Here is a 17,763-nt window from a genome sequence, read left to right as displayed (position 1 = left end):
AACTCGAACAGGAACTGATCATATTTATTCCACTTGACAAAGACATCTCATTATGAAATCAGCATACTTTAAAACAAAGAACCAATATGAATTGTACAAATCTTGCTTTTAAAGTATTATGTCATACCAAAAACAAGAATTGGGTGTGATATTCATTTAAAAACAAAAATCAGCGTTGATTGTTTATAAAGGAGAAATCTTTGAAGACCCATACACCTTGAAACATCACAAACTTGTATGTCCCCGGAAATGCTGATATGTTTATGCAGTAATTATCCATAGATGGAGTAAATAATTGACTACTTGTCGTAGATGACCAATATTTAATTTCCCTCCTACATATGTTCAAGTAAACCTAGGGAATGAAAAACTGATTCAGAATTTTTCTAGTAAAGCATAATACCTCAAATTAGACGCAGTAAAAATATTATAGTGGAGCATACAAAAAAATTATTAACAAATACTTTGCATTCTTCAGTCATCATATATAGCATGCTTGTAAGCAAAATGTAATAATCTTAAAATTAATCACTAAATAATATTTTATCATTATGTCAACACACATAGATCGTGCATGTGAGCAAAATGTAATAATCTTAAAGTTAACCACTATCATCATCATTATGTCAACACACATATAGCGTCCATTTAAGCAAAACATAATAATTTTAAAGTTAAAATATTTTTTTCACTGTCATCTTACATAGCATACATTTAAGCAAAATGTAATAATCTTAAAGTAAATCACTAATTTTTAACTGTTACATACTTTTGTCAGTAAAAATTAGATTCCACTCTTTTAAAACGGTCTAATATTTCCTTCATGGGCTGTCATAAAAATGATCACTACGATTCAATTGGTTAGAGGCATTGATAATTTGATACTTGATTCAGTCATAGCTAATCCAGAGTTTGATGGATATTTAGAATTAAATGTTCTTTCACAAAACAATAACAGGATGTTTCTAAAACAAATTTCTACAATCTTAATAATAATGAAAAATATGAAATTTAAAAAAAGGAATAAAAATAAAAAATATAATAACATTTAAATAAGAAATAATTTTACTAGAAAGGAAAATAAGTATTTATCAAAACTGCATAGTTTCGATTGAAATAGACAATGCAGTTTATATACTAAACTATTGTACATTTAGAAAATCCATAAATGAATATTGAATGACAAATTATAGCATTTTAAAATGAAACATATATTTTAAGAATGTATGGGTTATTACAAAACAGGTAGGCCTACCGTCATTACCGAAACAAAAAATGTTGCATTTAGGATCACAGAAATATGACTATTTAGTAATCATGACTAGGTTGGTTGTTGGAAATATATTTCAACCTTTTTTCACTGTGCACATAATCAACTATTTTGATCAGCTAGTATCATTTTTTTTTTAAATTGTTAAATAATTCACCTTAATTTGAAATTGTGAAACGATTAATCTTAATCACATATAGATTCTAGAGGCAATCATAGTTGCTAGTGATTGTAATATAAAAGAAATTTATTACATACTCAGTGATTAAGAGGAAAAAATGAACTAAAAATACTTGGAAAAGGATGAATACACAATTGCTTTATTCATGATATTCAAAAGTCATTACCCTATTGAAAGAATAAACTACCCCAAAAAATAAAAACAAATTTTGCTCACTCTGAAACAAATATAATTGCCATAATAATTTTAAATTTGTATTTTATTTAAGTAGAGTAACATTTAAATAAGAATGTATGTTGAGATTTTTTGTATACAAATGCAGTTTGTTTTTGTTAATTTTGAATTAATTTATGAGAACTAAAATCAGAAAGTGTGTTTGAAGAAACAGCCTGGATTTGTTAGGAAATTATGTTACTTACTGTGAGATAAAGCATTTCTAAAATTCAAATAAAAATAAAAAGCAGTATTGACATCATGGAGAAAAATATTTCACCAATATCACCATCAAAAGATATCAAGTAAGTTTCATTTCAAGGCAGATTAATGTTACAATCAAGTTCAAATTTAATCATAAAGACAAAGTGCTTTTACACCAATCACTATTAATTACAGAATTTTAAATTTACTTAGCCTATCAACGTCAAGTAAACTGTCTTGATAAAATTGTACAGAATTACAGATATTTAAAGCCTGAAGTCAATATATAAACATGAACAACAAAAGTTTTTTTTAAATCTCTAGCTGAAGGAAGAAAACTTGGTAAAAACAACCAAAATAAAGTTTTAAAAAACTGTATATAATTATAATAAACTTTATCGAACATTTGATCTATTAGAAAATTTGTCGACTCTTGTCAAATTGCAATTATACTTTCCTTATTTTAATTTTAAATTAATAAAGCTAGATTCAACAAAGAGAATAGTTTATTAGCAAACAATTAGTTTTATAAGTTAATTACAAACATTGTATGGTTAAAATAAAACTCCTTGCCCTGGAGTTAAAGCATATTTGGTTTTTTCTTGGTTCCATTTTCTGACTTTAAATTTAGAAAGACAGACATACTTGTGATGTGACCTGAACCATTTTGATTTGAATAAAAGTAGTAAAGTAAATTTTAGAAGCATTATTTTAATAATTTAATCTGTTATACATTTTATTACAATAATTATGCATTAAATTTTTAAAAATGTTTTGTTAACAAAAAGTATTGCTATTTTTATGAGGTTAAAAAATTAACATGTATGAGACATTATTTTTAACATGTAAAAATTCTCAAATGAAAAAAAAAAAAAAAAAATTAAGACAAAAAAAAAATGCAAACTTCTATAATAAATTGATGCAGGAGTTACCCTTCCTCTCTCAATACACACATTCAGCATAAATATGGAATATTGAACATTTATTTGAAAAGACTTTAATTCCTCTGGTAGATAGCGAGTGGTTGATGTTTATCTTCTGAAATAGAAAAATATTAAATATATATAATAAGCTGTTATTGCAAAAGCAAGAATATGCAATTAAGATACTAAGTAACTTAAATTATATCTTCTTAATAAAATTATTCTTGAAATATTAATTAATTTTGATTCACTTAATTAAAACATTTGAAATTTAAAAAGTCTGTCTTGTATAACTACTTTAATAAATTATTAAAAGAAATTTTTTCAGTTGATAGCTTGAAAAAAATTGAGGCTAAAAAAAGCAAGGAAAATTCTACTTATTCAGAAATATCTCACTACCACTGACTAGCAGCTAACAGTGCACGAAACATGGGCCAGATAGATGCTATTTCTATCAAAGAAAAACCATTGGAAAAATATAATCCCATAACCATGTGGTAAGCTTTCATTATTTTATATTTATTAAAAGTACTATATTTTAGGCACATTACAAAAAGTAGTAATTGCTTTAGCATTATAAACAATACTACATTTTTTTTTTTTTTGCATTTGGCATAGTATAAAAAAAGATTTTAGATTTAAGTGATTGTGAACAAAGTATTAATTGCTACAAATAATGCATAACTATAAGCTAATGTTAATAGTCATAGCTTATTTGAGGTTAGCGAAGTAAATTTTATAAATTTAGATAAAAATGTATTAAAAAGTGGGTTAAATAATTTCCAAATTAAATTCTAGTCTAATTATGAAAGTTAAATTTAACCGGCATATTTTTTAACATTTCAGAATAAACAAACAGGCCCTAAAAATGGATCCTAGTCAATCTATTAATACATTATTCGTTAAATTAATGTAACAAGGTTCTATTTTTAAGAAAGAATATGAATATAATTTACAGCTAGCGTATTTAATTAACCACCTTCACCAGTTAAAAATAACTTTATAAAAGTTATTAAGAGTATACAGAAAAGGTAGCTTAGTTTAACAAATATAAATATGCACACAATGTTATACTTATCATGTAGACGATGATGCAGTTCCCCTGATATATCTGCTATCAACTAATTAAAAAATCTAATTGACACAACTAGTTGTATTTTTAAGCTTTAAAAAATCAACTAAATACATTTCATTATCTTATTAGCACTTATGAAACCAATGTTTTTAAGTTGAGTAAAGCATCATTTTAGCTAGATATAAAAAGTAATTAATTATTTGAGCTTGACAATGATAAATTAATTAAACCAACTTAGTGGTTATTGTGGCCATTTAATTTATTGAACTAATTGAGTTATTGTAATAATTCAACACATGAAGTAATTGTATTTTCCGAGATTTTTCAACTGGTTATCAAATTATCATAGTTTCTGCACACATTTAATTAATCATCCATGACAATTATGTGACAACAGTGCATTAGATTACAGTGCTTGGAGAGAGAATAAGCAATGCTTTTATCAATGGGGTTGGAAGTATTAGATACGGAAAAGTATGTGGGATTTGTATGTGTGCATGTATAATAGATGTTATAATATATATTTATATATATATGTATTCATATATGACTGGTGCATTTCAGATAGATGCTATAAAAATATTGCTTTAAATATGCTGTGGGGAAAAAAGTATTCCATGGAAAATAATGGTAATTTTACAGTGTTTTTTTATGACATGGTACAATAGTGACTACCAAATACAGATTTTAATAGGCTTAAGTAAATGGCAATTTTGCCTAGATTCACTTTTCAGATGTCTAAAAACATTGTTCACATCAATCCACCACTACGTTGACTGAGTTTTCTTCACGATATGTTTTAGAATAATTAGTGATACAAAAAAAATTGCAAATTCAACTGAAAGATAGATAAGGAAAAAAAAAATCATTAAATTAGAAAAGAAGTTTGAAGGTAATAATATTTCAGTTTCTTGTTTCACCTAAGAGGGAATTAGTGTAGTCTTGTTTGAGTTTAGGTTTGAAATCACACAAGGCATGCTTGCATACAAACACGAAAAGAAAAAGAAATAAATACACAAAACAATCAAACATTGGAGTTAGGATTTCCATAGTTTTTATTCAGTTTTATTTTATTAAAAAGAAATGTTCTGATCTTTTTATGCTTTCCTTAACACAAATATTTTCTTTAATAATAATCCACAAAGTATGTAATTATATGATGTAATCTATTTTCTTTAGTACTTTTAAAACAAACAAAAGCTATTGCTTATAAGGTGATGAAATGCCTTTTTTTTCATAACTCAAATTTCTGAAAAAAAATTGTTAGGAGAAAGCATCCATTCATCAGCTGATTATTCCAAATGTAACCAAATGTGTAGAGCGTTAAAAAGTTATCAAAAGCCCATTTTTTAATCAGCACATTAAAATAGCAATAAGGATAAGTATTCATGGGAAGTTTTATTATTTGAAGTAAGAGAACTGTTAGGTAATGCATATGCGCAATAATGTAACTTATTTTTAACTGTTTATATATTTTTATATATTTATATATATACTAAACTCAAAATACCCTGTCTCAAAAAGCTAAACAAAATTTACTGGTCATCAAAAAAATAAATATCAAGGATGTATGGAAGCTAAACCTATGCTGCAGTCATTGAGTGACTCAAGAAACTGAAATAAGTTTACAATCATCAGGGGGTAAAAAAAAAAAACAAAGGGAAAAAGAGCAAAAGGAATGAAACAAAATAAATAATATTTTTTACATTTACATTACAGTAATAGATAGAAAGATGTAGTTATAAAAATAAATCATCAAAAATATTTTTTCAAAACAGATACACTGTCATTAAATTATTGTTACATATTTCACTTCATACAGTTTTTAAAAAAAAAATTATAGTAATGACAATGTACAGTATATACGAAACACATTTTCTTTTGAGTTTTATCATATGTCTTGTGTTCATGCAACCAAAACACCATTACACCATCTGTTTAGCTAGAGAAATAGACTATTCACAATTAGGTAAAATTGAGTCAATTTAATTCAGTGTCTTTTGTCACAGGAGGTACTGCCAATGAATATTGTTGCTTCTTCACACTAGCTAGTTGTAAGGCCTTGGTAAAATAGTATAAACAATATTTTCAATCCATTTACTTCAACTTAAGTAGTAAAAAATATCTAGAAATAGTAAAATCTTCACTTGAAACAGTAAATTCTTCAAAGGACTCTCAATATTGCTGTGTCTTTAACGACAGTATTTTCTTCAAGCATTTAAACACAAGGTGATTTAAAAAAATGTTCAACTCTGATGTTAAAGAAAATTACTACAGACATTAAATACCCATCCTAAACAACAACTGTTAAAATAACATACACACAACCCACACATACAGCCAGTAGCATTCCAGCTGGATTTAAACAGAACTTCTTCACAAAATCTATCGACTCCCCTCCCTCCAATTAGAACAACACATTTACACAACAGTGAAAGATATGTAAATCAACAGACCTATGACAGTTATTTGCCCCCTCGCATTTTGGTATGAAAGACACCAATGCAGTTTATTAAAAACACTTCACTAGTAAGTAACCATAGGCAGGGTCATGTAACAGCCGATGGTATGGTGGATCACTGAGTTACAAGCAGTAAGAAATATTTCTTGTCCAAGAAAAATATGAAAAAGTCTGTTTCAGCTGATTTCTTGATAATCCCCACAAGAAGAAAAATAAAATCACATTACAGTACAAAGAAAAATCATTCCGATTGGACAAACAAAATCTTTTGGAAGACAAACACAGCATTATGGGTAATACACAAAACGTAAATTAAACTAAAATATGGTAAAATAAATGTTTCAGTTATGTACAGTTTAAAAAAAAATTCTCTACACATTTGAAAACTGGATGTAATATCTTTAAAGTTCAACCTAAAATTTCTATTACTTTAAAAACTAATTAAAAAAACATGGTTCTTTTTATGTCAATTTCAGAAGCTTATTCTAAGGAAAACTTGTACAGTGCAGACGATAGCTTTAGCAGTTGATATACACAAATAACCCTGAGATATGTGAATTCCCAGAATTCATTGGTCAGTAGTTGAGTAACATACATTAAGTGTGTAATGTATAAATAGGTTATTGGTTTTTAATGTTAGTACTGTGCTCCAATAGACATAGAAAGTATGCAGCTCTGGTGTTATTATAAGTCCCTTATGTTTTAGATAAGAAGCCTCCTTGTTTCAGACATGAACATTATGTTTAAAATTTTAAAAAACCTGTGCTAAAAAATCTGGAATAAGCCAGGAACATTTCATCTGGCTTTTTGCAGTTAAAAAAAATCTTTAAAATAAAATTATTTAAATGCTGATATCAATTGACATAAAAAAAAATCCTTTAATATGAAACAAATACAATTCTATTTTGTTGTTTATCTGTGATAAACAGTTTTAAACTGTAAAATTTTCAGCACTTTTAAATAGTTTAATATCATCGACTGGTTACGCCAAATGTATCCTGCCATTTGGCTCAAGCCTTTATGCTAATCAAATTATTTACAAGGTTTAAAAATAAAATGTATGCAATAAATATGCAATATACAGAAACATCAGTACACAATTTACTGTAAAAATATTTTTTTAAATCTGTTTACTGCAATGCTTGAAGCAAGCCTAAAAAAGTTGTTTCAAAAATTGATTGTTGTTTGAAAAATCAGACATCCTATTGCAAGAGAAATAATTTGATTGCTTGCTTCTGCACCATGCAGAAACTTCGACATAAACAAAATACACACAACTCAATGTTAAAGCCATTTTTCTTGGTTGCCTATTAAAAATATAAATCTGAGTGAGATCTAACAGAAATTAAAAAACTGGGATGAGACCATACCCCAGTGAGAAATGCTACAAGAAAGTTTAGGCCAAATCACAGGTTGTAATAAAAATCACATTTTATATAATAAGCAATTAGAGAGATGGGGGGCTGGTAAGTGCTTGATTAGATAAAGAATGATTAGAGTGTGAGCGCCAAGCTATTTAGGCCTACTATACTGAATTTATTTTAAAGCAGGCAAGTAGACCTATACATGTGTAAGAAAATGATTGGTTAAAGCTTGTGGATACAACCAATCAAAACCCTCAGTATAATTAAGCATAGCTAATCCTCAATCCAACACATGCAGACTACAAATAACTTTCACACTATCTGCTGTAGTGCTATGTGTTTTCAAAAGTGAAAAAGAATTTTTTTACCCCCAACTTAAAAAAAATTGCCCCATTTATATTGTAAAAACCCTCAACTTTTACATGTATATTATGTAATAAAATATTTTAGTTAAGCCTAAGAATAACCCATCATAAAAAAGTTAAGTATTTTTAAAATATATCTGTTTACAACTAATAAAACAAAAAAACAGTTGAGGATGGTTTGAGTTAGGGTTAAGTTTACCATAAAATAATAATTTAAAAAAAAAAAAAACTTGCTAGAAAACATGTACACTAGTGAACAAAACAAAAACTCATGCAGCACACAAGACTGGTGTGTTAGCTAGCTCTGTGGGCACACAGCCTCCCAACTACACACACAGCTACACCTAAATACTGGCTAGAAGGTGGAGTTATAAATAGATGAAAACACTTCATTACCAAGAGAATGTATATTACAATTGTTCCATCACATTAGCTAATGGTACAGGAACGTCTGTTATGAAAGAAATTTGGGGGGTGGGGGGTACAGGGGGATTTTTTAAAGAATGTATTTACAAGCATAAGAGCTGAGTGTAATTTATTAAGTAAGCACAAATAAAAATTATAAATAAATGGAATTATATTCTTGTTAAGTGCAGGAGCAGAAGTTTAACTTGGAAGATATTTCTTTAACGACAGTAATCTATTAAACTTAAGTTTTTAATGTTAATCAGATATGTAAATGAAACAACAGGTAATTACTTGTGTTGATTTGGCCATGAATAGTACAAAAAAGATTAAGGAAAACATGAATCATCAATTATTTGGAGAAAAAGGCAACCGTAATTGATTTCATACTTGATACAAATAATTTAGGTATGTTAAAATATAAATGTATTTATTGTAAATTATAATATAATTATTATGCTCACAGCATAATATTATGAGGACAGTAATTAAAGCAATGTGCAATGACGATAAAAATCTAGTTTTTTAAATCAAGGAGAAAAATATATTCCAACCAAAATTTTTTTCTTCTGATTAAAAAATTCTTTATCAACATGCTTGAACGATTGATATCAACACAGACATGCCATCAACACAAGCCCACACTACAACACATCTTATGCACACAATCAAATGCCAGTATCAGAGTATTAGAGATAAGCTTCCACCTAACCAGACAGAAGAAAGCTAGTTCACTACTATACTGTAATGTGCCATTAGTTCATTGTTTTAAGTTCTTAAATAGATGAGCTTTTGAAACAAAGATTTTATGTTTGCCTACATAACCACCGGTTGAGATGAAGGTAAGCAGAACCACCGGTTGAGACGTGTTACCAATGCCACCAGTGAGAGGCTGGGTACACAACAGTGTAAGAGCTCCATATTTATAGCTCAGTTAAATTACAGCCATAGGCTATTATACAATTTTGTCTATGATCATTTTATTTAGCCCAATCAGGCTGAGAAGAAAACTGATGTCATGCTCAAAACCAAACTCAACTTTTGATTAAAAAATTTTTCAAAATAATTCTTACCCCTCTCTTAACCATTGAATTTACCCCCTCTCCCAATTACAAGGGTAACCCAATAACACTTTAACTAGCCCTTATAGCATAGAATCAAATTTATGTCTTATAACTAAACTGTTTATTCTTTATCCAGGGCAGCTAATGATTACTGACCTCTGTACATACAAATAATCACACCCGATGTTTGTGGAATGTTAACTTAGAGTATCACAAAACCTAGCTAACCCTAACGCGCTGCCATTCAAATGCTATCAAGAGGAGAAAAAAAAAAACACGCCATCCAATGTGTTGAGAAATGTGTCGTGGCAAGAAGTGTTAGGCAATAAGACACCCAGTCCCAAGTTTCTAATCTATGAGCTGACTCGGCAAATCAGACATAACCAGTGTATAAAAAAAACCAGATGATAATTAATGCACAATGGTATCTATTCCACAGAAGGTCTGAGTGTTGTAGAATTGCATAACTCAGACACCGGTTTAGCTTGGTAAAACAAAAATATTCCAAGCAATAAATCTGTTTACTAGTTTTTAAAATAAATGAGTTACAAAAAGAAAATGACTAAAACTGAAAAAAAAATTTGATTTCCTAAAGCTACGTTATCATACAAGCCGTTGAAGGTGTGAGGGGCGGTTATGTGTACCCGGGTAGGCTCGGCGCCTTTGCTGTTGTCTTTGGGGGTTGGCGATGGGTAAAATAGCAGAAGTAGTAGCGTTAGACCTGTGATGGTGTGTTGGGATCGCCGATGTGGCGGGCGGGGCTCCACCGGCCGCTCCGCTCGTGTCCATTTCTTCCATGTCATATCCGTTGAGTGGGCGGGATGAAGCAACTACTGTGGTGGGTGCGTGGCACTGCTGAGGTCCTCGGTTTCTCTGGGCTGCGATGTCGTGGGCAGCTGCAGCGTTAGCTTGATAAAATCCTTCTAGGCCATTGTTTAACATGTAGCTGAAGTTAAAAGATAAAATACCTCTTATAATTGAGTACCACACAGTAATAATAGATAGAAAGATCTATTGTAAAGGGGCTTGATAAGCAAATATCGATGGCATATATAGAAGTAATATATATCCTGTTACCTTTGGAGACACGCATACCCAGAAGTGTTTAATCATTGTCATTGTAACAAAGCTTATCATCTTATTTGTAAAAGGATAAATATTTATTTGAATACCTTTCCCCTTTATAACTTTTGCGTGGAGACCTTGGTCCTCTTTCAGAGATCCAAGGCTGTGTGGCCAAGTCAGCTAGGACAGATGGCGCTACATATGTAAATCCCTGTGGAAGAAGATAAATGATATTCCTTGTTCAAGTTATGGAAATAATTAACAACACATGCAGGGAAAATCTACTTAAAAAAATATGATTTATGAAATATGGTACTTATTTCCTTGATGACCAATATATAAATATTTATTGCAAACAAAACCAACAATATAAATTGTAATATTTAACAGAAAATGATGGCTAAGTCCTTTATATAACTAATATTCAAGATTAAATGAAGGAGTGAATTTTTAAGATTCACAACCTAAGTAACCTAATTATGTATTAATTTACTTTGACACATCCTAGTGTGTCAAAGTATGCTCCGCCAGAAATCTGAATAAAAAAATTCTTTCGATTTCTGGATTTTGTGTGTATCTGGTCAGTCACCAATGTCATGCACTTGATTTCCTATCCCACTCACCTCAAAGATATTGATGCTGGGACTGAAGACTGACATGTCTACAGGAGAATCACAGGGAGTCTGCTTGGTGAACTTGGTGTCAAAAAGGCTAACATCGTATGCACTTGTCTGTGGTTAAAGTATTTATAAATAACTTAAAGTGCTTATAATTTAATCCAAGGTTGCATAAACTAAAAAAAAAATTGTAATAAATCAAGACAGTACAAAAGATTTCACTATTTCTTAACACTGAGATAAAGATGGAAACACACGGACTTAATACTTTAATCAGGCCACTGAACACTAATTTAACTAATTAGAAACTTATCAGAAAAGATTTTGCACAGCAATGCGAAGTAAAATTCAAGATCAAAGCTTACCACTCCTATTTTAATTGGTGGTTCTATTCTTTTATGAAGTAGATCATTCCAATTAGTATGTCTGAAGAAGGCATGGCTCTGAAGGAAAACAAAAATGTTGAAATTAGCAGGCACACAACAAAAATAATACAACTTGTATTTTATCACAAACTATTTCAAATTTTCATTCTCTTCATCATTGTGTTTTTAAAATTTGTCTTAAAGCATTCCCAGAGGGAAGCTAAATTCCACACTAAAATGTATGAAATCCAGACAAAATACTACAACTATATATGTTTTAGGCTACTTATTAAAAAAAAAAAATTACAGCAATTTAACAAAGACATCATTTAAATGCCAGGTGAAACAAAAAACATAACTGGCCAATACAAAGACTGGAAAACTCTTTGGCTACAACCATAACATTTCTTGAACATTCAACCCTAACAGATAGCCAGGCTATCCCAAGAACATATAGACTCTACCATATTCTTACCTTAATGGGTCCAGCATTCAACCCTAACAGATAGCTAGGCTATCCCAAGAACATATAGACTCTACCATATCCTTACCTTAATGGGTCCAGCATCATCAGGTCCACTGCCTAAGCGCTCAGATGGATTCTTCTTCAGCAACTATAAGAATAAACAGAGAAGTTGCATGTAATCAAACTGATACTTGAGAACTACAATAATAAACAGAGAAGTTGCATGTAATCAAACTGACATTCAAGATTAATGATGACAACAGCCAAAAAAACCAACAACAACAAGTTCCAGGTTACTAAACTGAAGGTTAACATTGAAAACAGACAAAAGATAAACAGAATACCTTCTTCAAAAGGCCACGAGCTTCATTAGTTAGGTAAGGTGGAAGACTAAGCTTTGCTCTTAAAATCTGTAGAAAAATAAGGATTATTTCTATTTGGCTTTCTAATTTAAGGAAACAAAATGTACAAATGAAACTGAAATGAGCACAGGCTACATTACAAGTGGAGTGATAAATCCAGTATAAACAATACTGTTAAATTATTTCGAGCTTGTGTTATTTCAAACTAAAAAAATAATTATTGTTAACCTTTAAAACATACCAACTTTAACATAATCCTTACCTTATCAATAGTTTTCTTTCTATTTTCACCAGAAAATGGAGGCTAAGAGAAAAAAAATGAATACTGTGCAGTTTAATAAATCAGAAAATAAAAGTATTGGGTTAAAAAATAAAAGCATAAAAGCTAGGAATAAAACGTAAAACATTATTAAAAAATGGTATTTTCTAAATATACCCACAGAATATTATAAATATCATATTTAAAACTTCCACTATTTAAATCTTGAAAGACTTAAAAAAAAATGTTCCATCTCTAACTCACCTGCCCAGTAAGCATATCATACATTAAAGCACCTAAACTCCACCAATCAACTGCCTTTCCATGACCTGACCTTTGAACTATTTCAGGAGCCCTTAAAATAAAAATTAAACAATGTACAGATGAAAATAGTTGGGGGGGGGGGGGGAAGCTAAATTTAAGCTACAGGAAAGACAGCGACATAACACTTACATGTATTCAATAGTTCCACAGAATGTGTGTGTTATATCACCAAGAGAAATACTTTCTTTACATAGCCCAAAATCTGTTAACTTAATATGGCCTGCAACAATAAAAAAAATGTTATGCAGACAATTTTACACAGAACACAGAATTGACCAATTGATAGCTTTCTTCACAATAATTGTTTTAAGCAATAAATGCATTAAATTACAATGTTTTAACTATAATTTCAACTACAATATACTAAGCAAAATGATTTAGAAAAAAAACACTATATATATTTTTTTAAATGTGTATGGACAAATGCAATTTAAATAATATCAGATAAATCTAATCAACCTTCAGAAACTATGACAATATAGATTAAAATTAGCTACCATAATAGTTTTAACATGGTTTTTTTTTAAAATGAACATACAACTAAACTGATCTTTTAAATTCTGTGTCTTAGTTTTGAAAATAAAAAAAAAGACCAACCTTTAGAATCAAGCAAGACATTCTCTGGTTTCAGATCTCTATATATAACACCAAGTGTGTGTAGATGTTCAATAGCCAACAGAATTTCACCTAGGTAGAAACTTAACAAAAAAAAAACAATTATCAATTTAGTCGTAAGTAAAACAATATTTACACAACTACAGCTTTAGGTATAAAAATTTATTAAAAACAAAATGTTTCAAAATATTTCAGAATTTATCAATAAAGGGAACATAAATTAATATCCTAACTATGTTGTAACAATACCAGAGATAAAAACTTCAAGTTAATAAACAGCTTAGAACTATAAAACTGAATTGATATTATACCTGGCCATGTCCTCCATGAAAATACCCTCTCTTTCTAAATGGGTAAACAGTTCCCCCCCTGGAAGATATTCTAATATCAAGTACAGTTTTCCGTCTGTTTGGAAAGCATAGTGCAGATCTACAATGAATGGATGCTGAAAAAAGTGAAAGAATATTTCTAATAATTGAACTTTATGGACACACAAAAATTACAAAGCAAAAAAAAAATACTATAAGGAGAAATGAACAAGGACTGACACGTATCAAAAAAATTATCCTTACACTACACAGATAAGAACAAGACAGTTTAAGTATAGTAACAATTTATTAAAAAATACCTTAATGAAGATGAAAACATTAAAATCAAATTGTGTAAAGAAACTAAACAAAATAATTGTAAAATACCTTTACTGCCTCAAGGATGTTACGTTCAGCACGTGTGTGGGCGGTGTCTTTCTGGTTTCTTGCTATACTGGCCTGAATACATCAAGGTGAAAAATTTTTCTTACTTAACAAGGTCACAACTTATTTTAAATGAACAATTTTCAACAATTAATTAGCTATACAACATAAATAGTATTTCTGATTATAAGTGACAGAATACACATGATTTAGTTTACCTTTTTCAAGACTTTCATAGCATAAAGTCGTGGGGGGTCATACTTTTTCCTATTCTCATCCAGCATCTCGGCCAACAACACCTTCACAAATGCATCAAACAAGGATATGATTTAAAGTAACTATCTTATGCACAACCCAAACATAATCTAAACCAACTAGCTACTGATAAAAAAGTTAAATTGGTTTTTATGAAGCATATGGGCAACACAAGTCGTAGATGTATTAACTCTATCATTCTACATATATTTAAGACTTTTTCTTAAGTCATATCAGCTGGTACACAAAAAAGTGGATGTGCTAGATTATTGAAGCCTGGCTATACAGTGTTAAAAAGTAAAGCATTCATTGAAGCACAAAAAACTCAGAAAGATAAAAGATCTTGCGAGATAAGGTACTATTTTCTACCTTGCCATAGCCGCCTTTCCCGAGCAAACTAACTATTTCAAAGCTTTCTCTTCCAATCTTCCGAACTATGCTGGGATTCACTGTCTGGGCTGACAGCTCCAGAGTCTCCATGATCTCCTCACTGAAACCAAATACAAAGTGCTCAATCGATGATAAAATTTAGGACAAACTGATTATTTAAAATAATGGAATGGGAACAAATTGTTAACTGCCAAATACTTCTTTAAACAAAAGTATTTTTTTTTCTTTTAAGTAAACAAATTGATGAAAAATAGGTTTAAAACACTTTACATCTAATAAATTAAATGTAACTCACTTTGGCAAGCCATCACCTCCATATTCCTGAAAGAAATTAATTTTACATAAATAAAAAAAAGTTCTCCCCCTTATACAATCTGTTACAACATTTTTGTAGAAAAACTTAAACTTTAGGCCTATATACTTTTATAAGACCTAAGTTGTACTACAATGATTGAGAATGTGTTTTCGTTACAAACTGTAGGCTATTATTTGTCTTAAACATTTCTTCCCAATTAGCTATTAGGCCCCATATTCAACTTTAGTATCTTTAGTTAGCCTACTGGTTTTGTATTTATTTTTAACTTATTGCAACAATTTCACCAGTTGGTTTAGATCTGGCAGGGGATAACATTTTGCCTGAGATTCGGGGAATACTTCAAAATAGTCTTCTATTGATGTGGGTCCAAATGTCAAATTTTTTTGCTTGTATATTTAATTATGTGCACAGCACAGTTAATAAACTTAAGGGCAGAACTAACATTAACAGCTTGTCAATATCACAATATGAAAAAAAGGCTAATGAATGCATTAACCTAATAAAGGCTACATCAATCAATATCAGTATTATTTATATAGGGCCTAAGTGCTTTTTGGGAAATTTCACAAGGCAAAACTCAAATAGGCTTATGAATATCGGTACTAAATTGCAGTTGCTTTTGGCCAAATCCCTAGATCAATGATTTTTACTTGATAATTTATTTGTCAATTGTACAAGTGTTGACTCATTACCATTACCCAGATCATACTTTCTGAATATTACACTCCAATATTGGTAAAAATTTATTTAGTGTAGAGTGTAGACTTTGTAATCTGCATTTAGGCCATTTTATTTTATTTCCATTCTTTAGGCCTATTTTAATTAAATTAACAAAAACTAGATTAGTAATTTGACAAACATCTTATTTCTATAGTATAAGTACACACATCACCAATTAGATTTGGATATGGTGATGCCCATTAAATTAGTCATTTACGCCGTATGATACGAACGATTGATCATTATTCATAGTCATTGTATTTAATATTTTAAAGCAGCTTCGTGAAAGCAACTCAGACACTGGGCAATATTTAAAGTGGTGATAGTGCTAACCTGTTGGCGCCCACTAGATTCATCGGTCTCAAAATATTCATCATCGGACAATTCCTCTGATCGTCCACCTTCTTCGGTGAGTTCTAAGTCAAATACACCAGCCATTTTTCACACCAGGGAATCTTCGTGGAATCATACAACATTGGAATTAAGGTTGAGGATCAAGTAAGGCTCTAGGTGCCGATTTCCCCTCACGCAATTTGAGGGATTCCTTGTGACGTAAGGTCACGTGCTTCCGGGCTAAGTATTGTCCAATGAAAACGTGTTAACAATTCATACAGGAAATGCGCAAGGACCAATAAATGTTCACGTTGATGTGGGGTTTCCCCGGTGTAAAGCTTGACTAACAAGAATTTTTATTTTGTTCAATTTTTTGGCTTTTTGATAATATTTTGAAATGAGCGTCTACCCTTCTCTTTAAAATGCAGTGGGGCCTAAATCTTGGTTTTATCAATAAACTGGATTATAAATGTGACCATAAAAACAATGTGATTTAAAATTAGGTTTAGGGCTGCGAGATGAGAAATATGACTCAAAGCACTAGATCTAGATCTATATCTAGATCTACAATCTACATCCATCTAATCAACGTTTCTATTTTAAAGCAACAACTACCGTTCTTTTAAGTTGATTGTGTAACGTCACACAATCTGACCCCGCCCACTTTCATCACACGTCGTCACAAAATTACGAACACCCCCCTCCCCCTGGGGTGTGATTACATTTATGGACGCCCTTTTTCCACACTTTAAAGGATGCCTCTAAAATTAAATCCAATTAAAACCTTTTAAATCAATCTTAATACATTAGTAATGCAGTTCAAAATCAATTTTATTTTTTTAAATCTCTTTTGGCCCCACCGTTGCATTGGCGCCCGAAGTGGCTGCCCCTAACCCCTCCCACCCTATTCCCTACCCCAAGCTACGCCACGGAGTTTGAAGCGTAGCCTACCCATCAGCGGCGACATGTATTTGTTTTATTTATATTACATACGCAGTTCAGTAACATTTTACGGGGTAAAATTGTGTTTGCTCCGTAGTAGGTAGGTGGGGTACATTGTTGTTTTTCTTCACTGAAGTATATCTACCTAGATCTAGAATCTAGATCTAGTTAGCCAAGCTTGGGCCTAGATTTTGTGAGACACGGTATTTCTATTTTTAGAAACACGTCATTTGATCCAATATTAGAAATATAGAAGAATGAATTGTAGTATAATATTACTACCAAAAGAAAAGAAAAAATTAAGTCTACCCGAAAATATTTGGACAACAATATATCTCATCGACAGGGGTCGTGCACACATTTCACTACACGAAGATGGTGGGAGGGGAAGGCAGTTTCTCTATTTTTATAGGCCTACAGTTAGAGGCGTAGCGAGGGCGGGGCGGAGGGTGCGGACCGCAACGGGTTACACCATGGGGGGGGGGGGGTGACACCAAGGGAAAAGAAATGCAAAATA

General features: G+C 30.7%; 1 protein-coding gene across 4 annotated transcripts; it reads right to left on the bottom strand.

Moving 5' to 3' along the window:
• Positions 1-10: 10 nt before the first annotated feature.
• On the bottom strand, positions 11-16,532 carry LOC131948442 (ribosomal protein S6 kinase beta-2). Of its 4 annotated transcripts, none has more exons than XR_009388013.1 (18): positions 16,305-16,532; positions 15,231-15,256; positions 14,915-15,035; positions 14,509-14,589; positions 14,294-14,365; positions 13,910-14,043; positions 13,581-13,681; positions 13,113-13,203; positions 12,924-13,014; positions 12,663-12,704; positions 12,383-12,448; positions 12,124-12,186; positions 11,573-11,650; positions 11,214-11,321; positions 10,698-10,801; positions 8,453-10,471; positions 770-2,906; positions 11-355 (listed from the first exon to the last, which is right to left on the bottom strand). XR_009388013.1 is itself a non-coding variant. In XM_059310047.1 (18 exons), exons 1-17 carry the CDS (start codon positions 16,407-16,409, stop codon positions 8,486-8,488), a joined length of 1,530 nt encoding a protein of 509 aa, XP_059166030.1. In that variant the 5' UTR covers positions 16,410-16,532; the 3' UTR covers positions 11-2,906; positions 8,453-8,485. The 4 variants fall into 4 exon arrangements, 2 of the variants coding, with proteins under 2 accessions (XP_059166030.1, XP_059166031.1); XM_059310047.1 differs by having other exon boundaries at positions 11-2,906; positions 8,453-8,507; positions 10,247-10,471; XR_009388012.1 differs by having other exon boundaries at positions 11-2,906.
• Positions 16,533-17,763: the final 1,231 nt, after the last annotated feature.

Source organism: Physella acuta, unplaced genomic scaffold (assembly GCF_028476545.2).
Source record: "Physella acuta isolate Inbredline_101_S28 unplaced genomic scaffold, ASM2847654v3 ptg000646l, whole genome shotgun sequence".
Taxonomy (NCBI): Eukaryota; Metazoa; Mollusca; class Gastropoda; family Physidae; genus Physella; species Physella acuta.
Note: the sequence above shows the minus strand (reverse complement) of the source record. Positions and strands in the feature narration are given on the sequence as shown.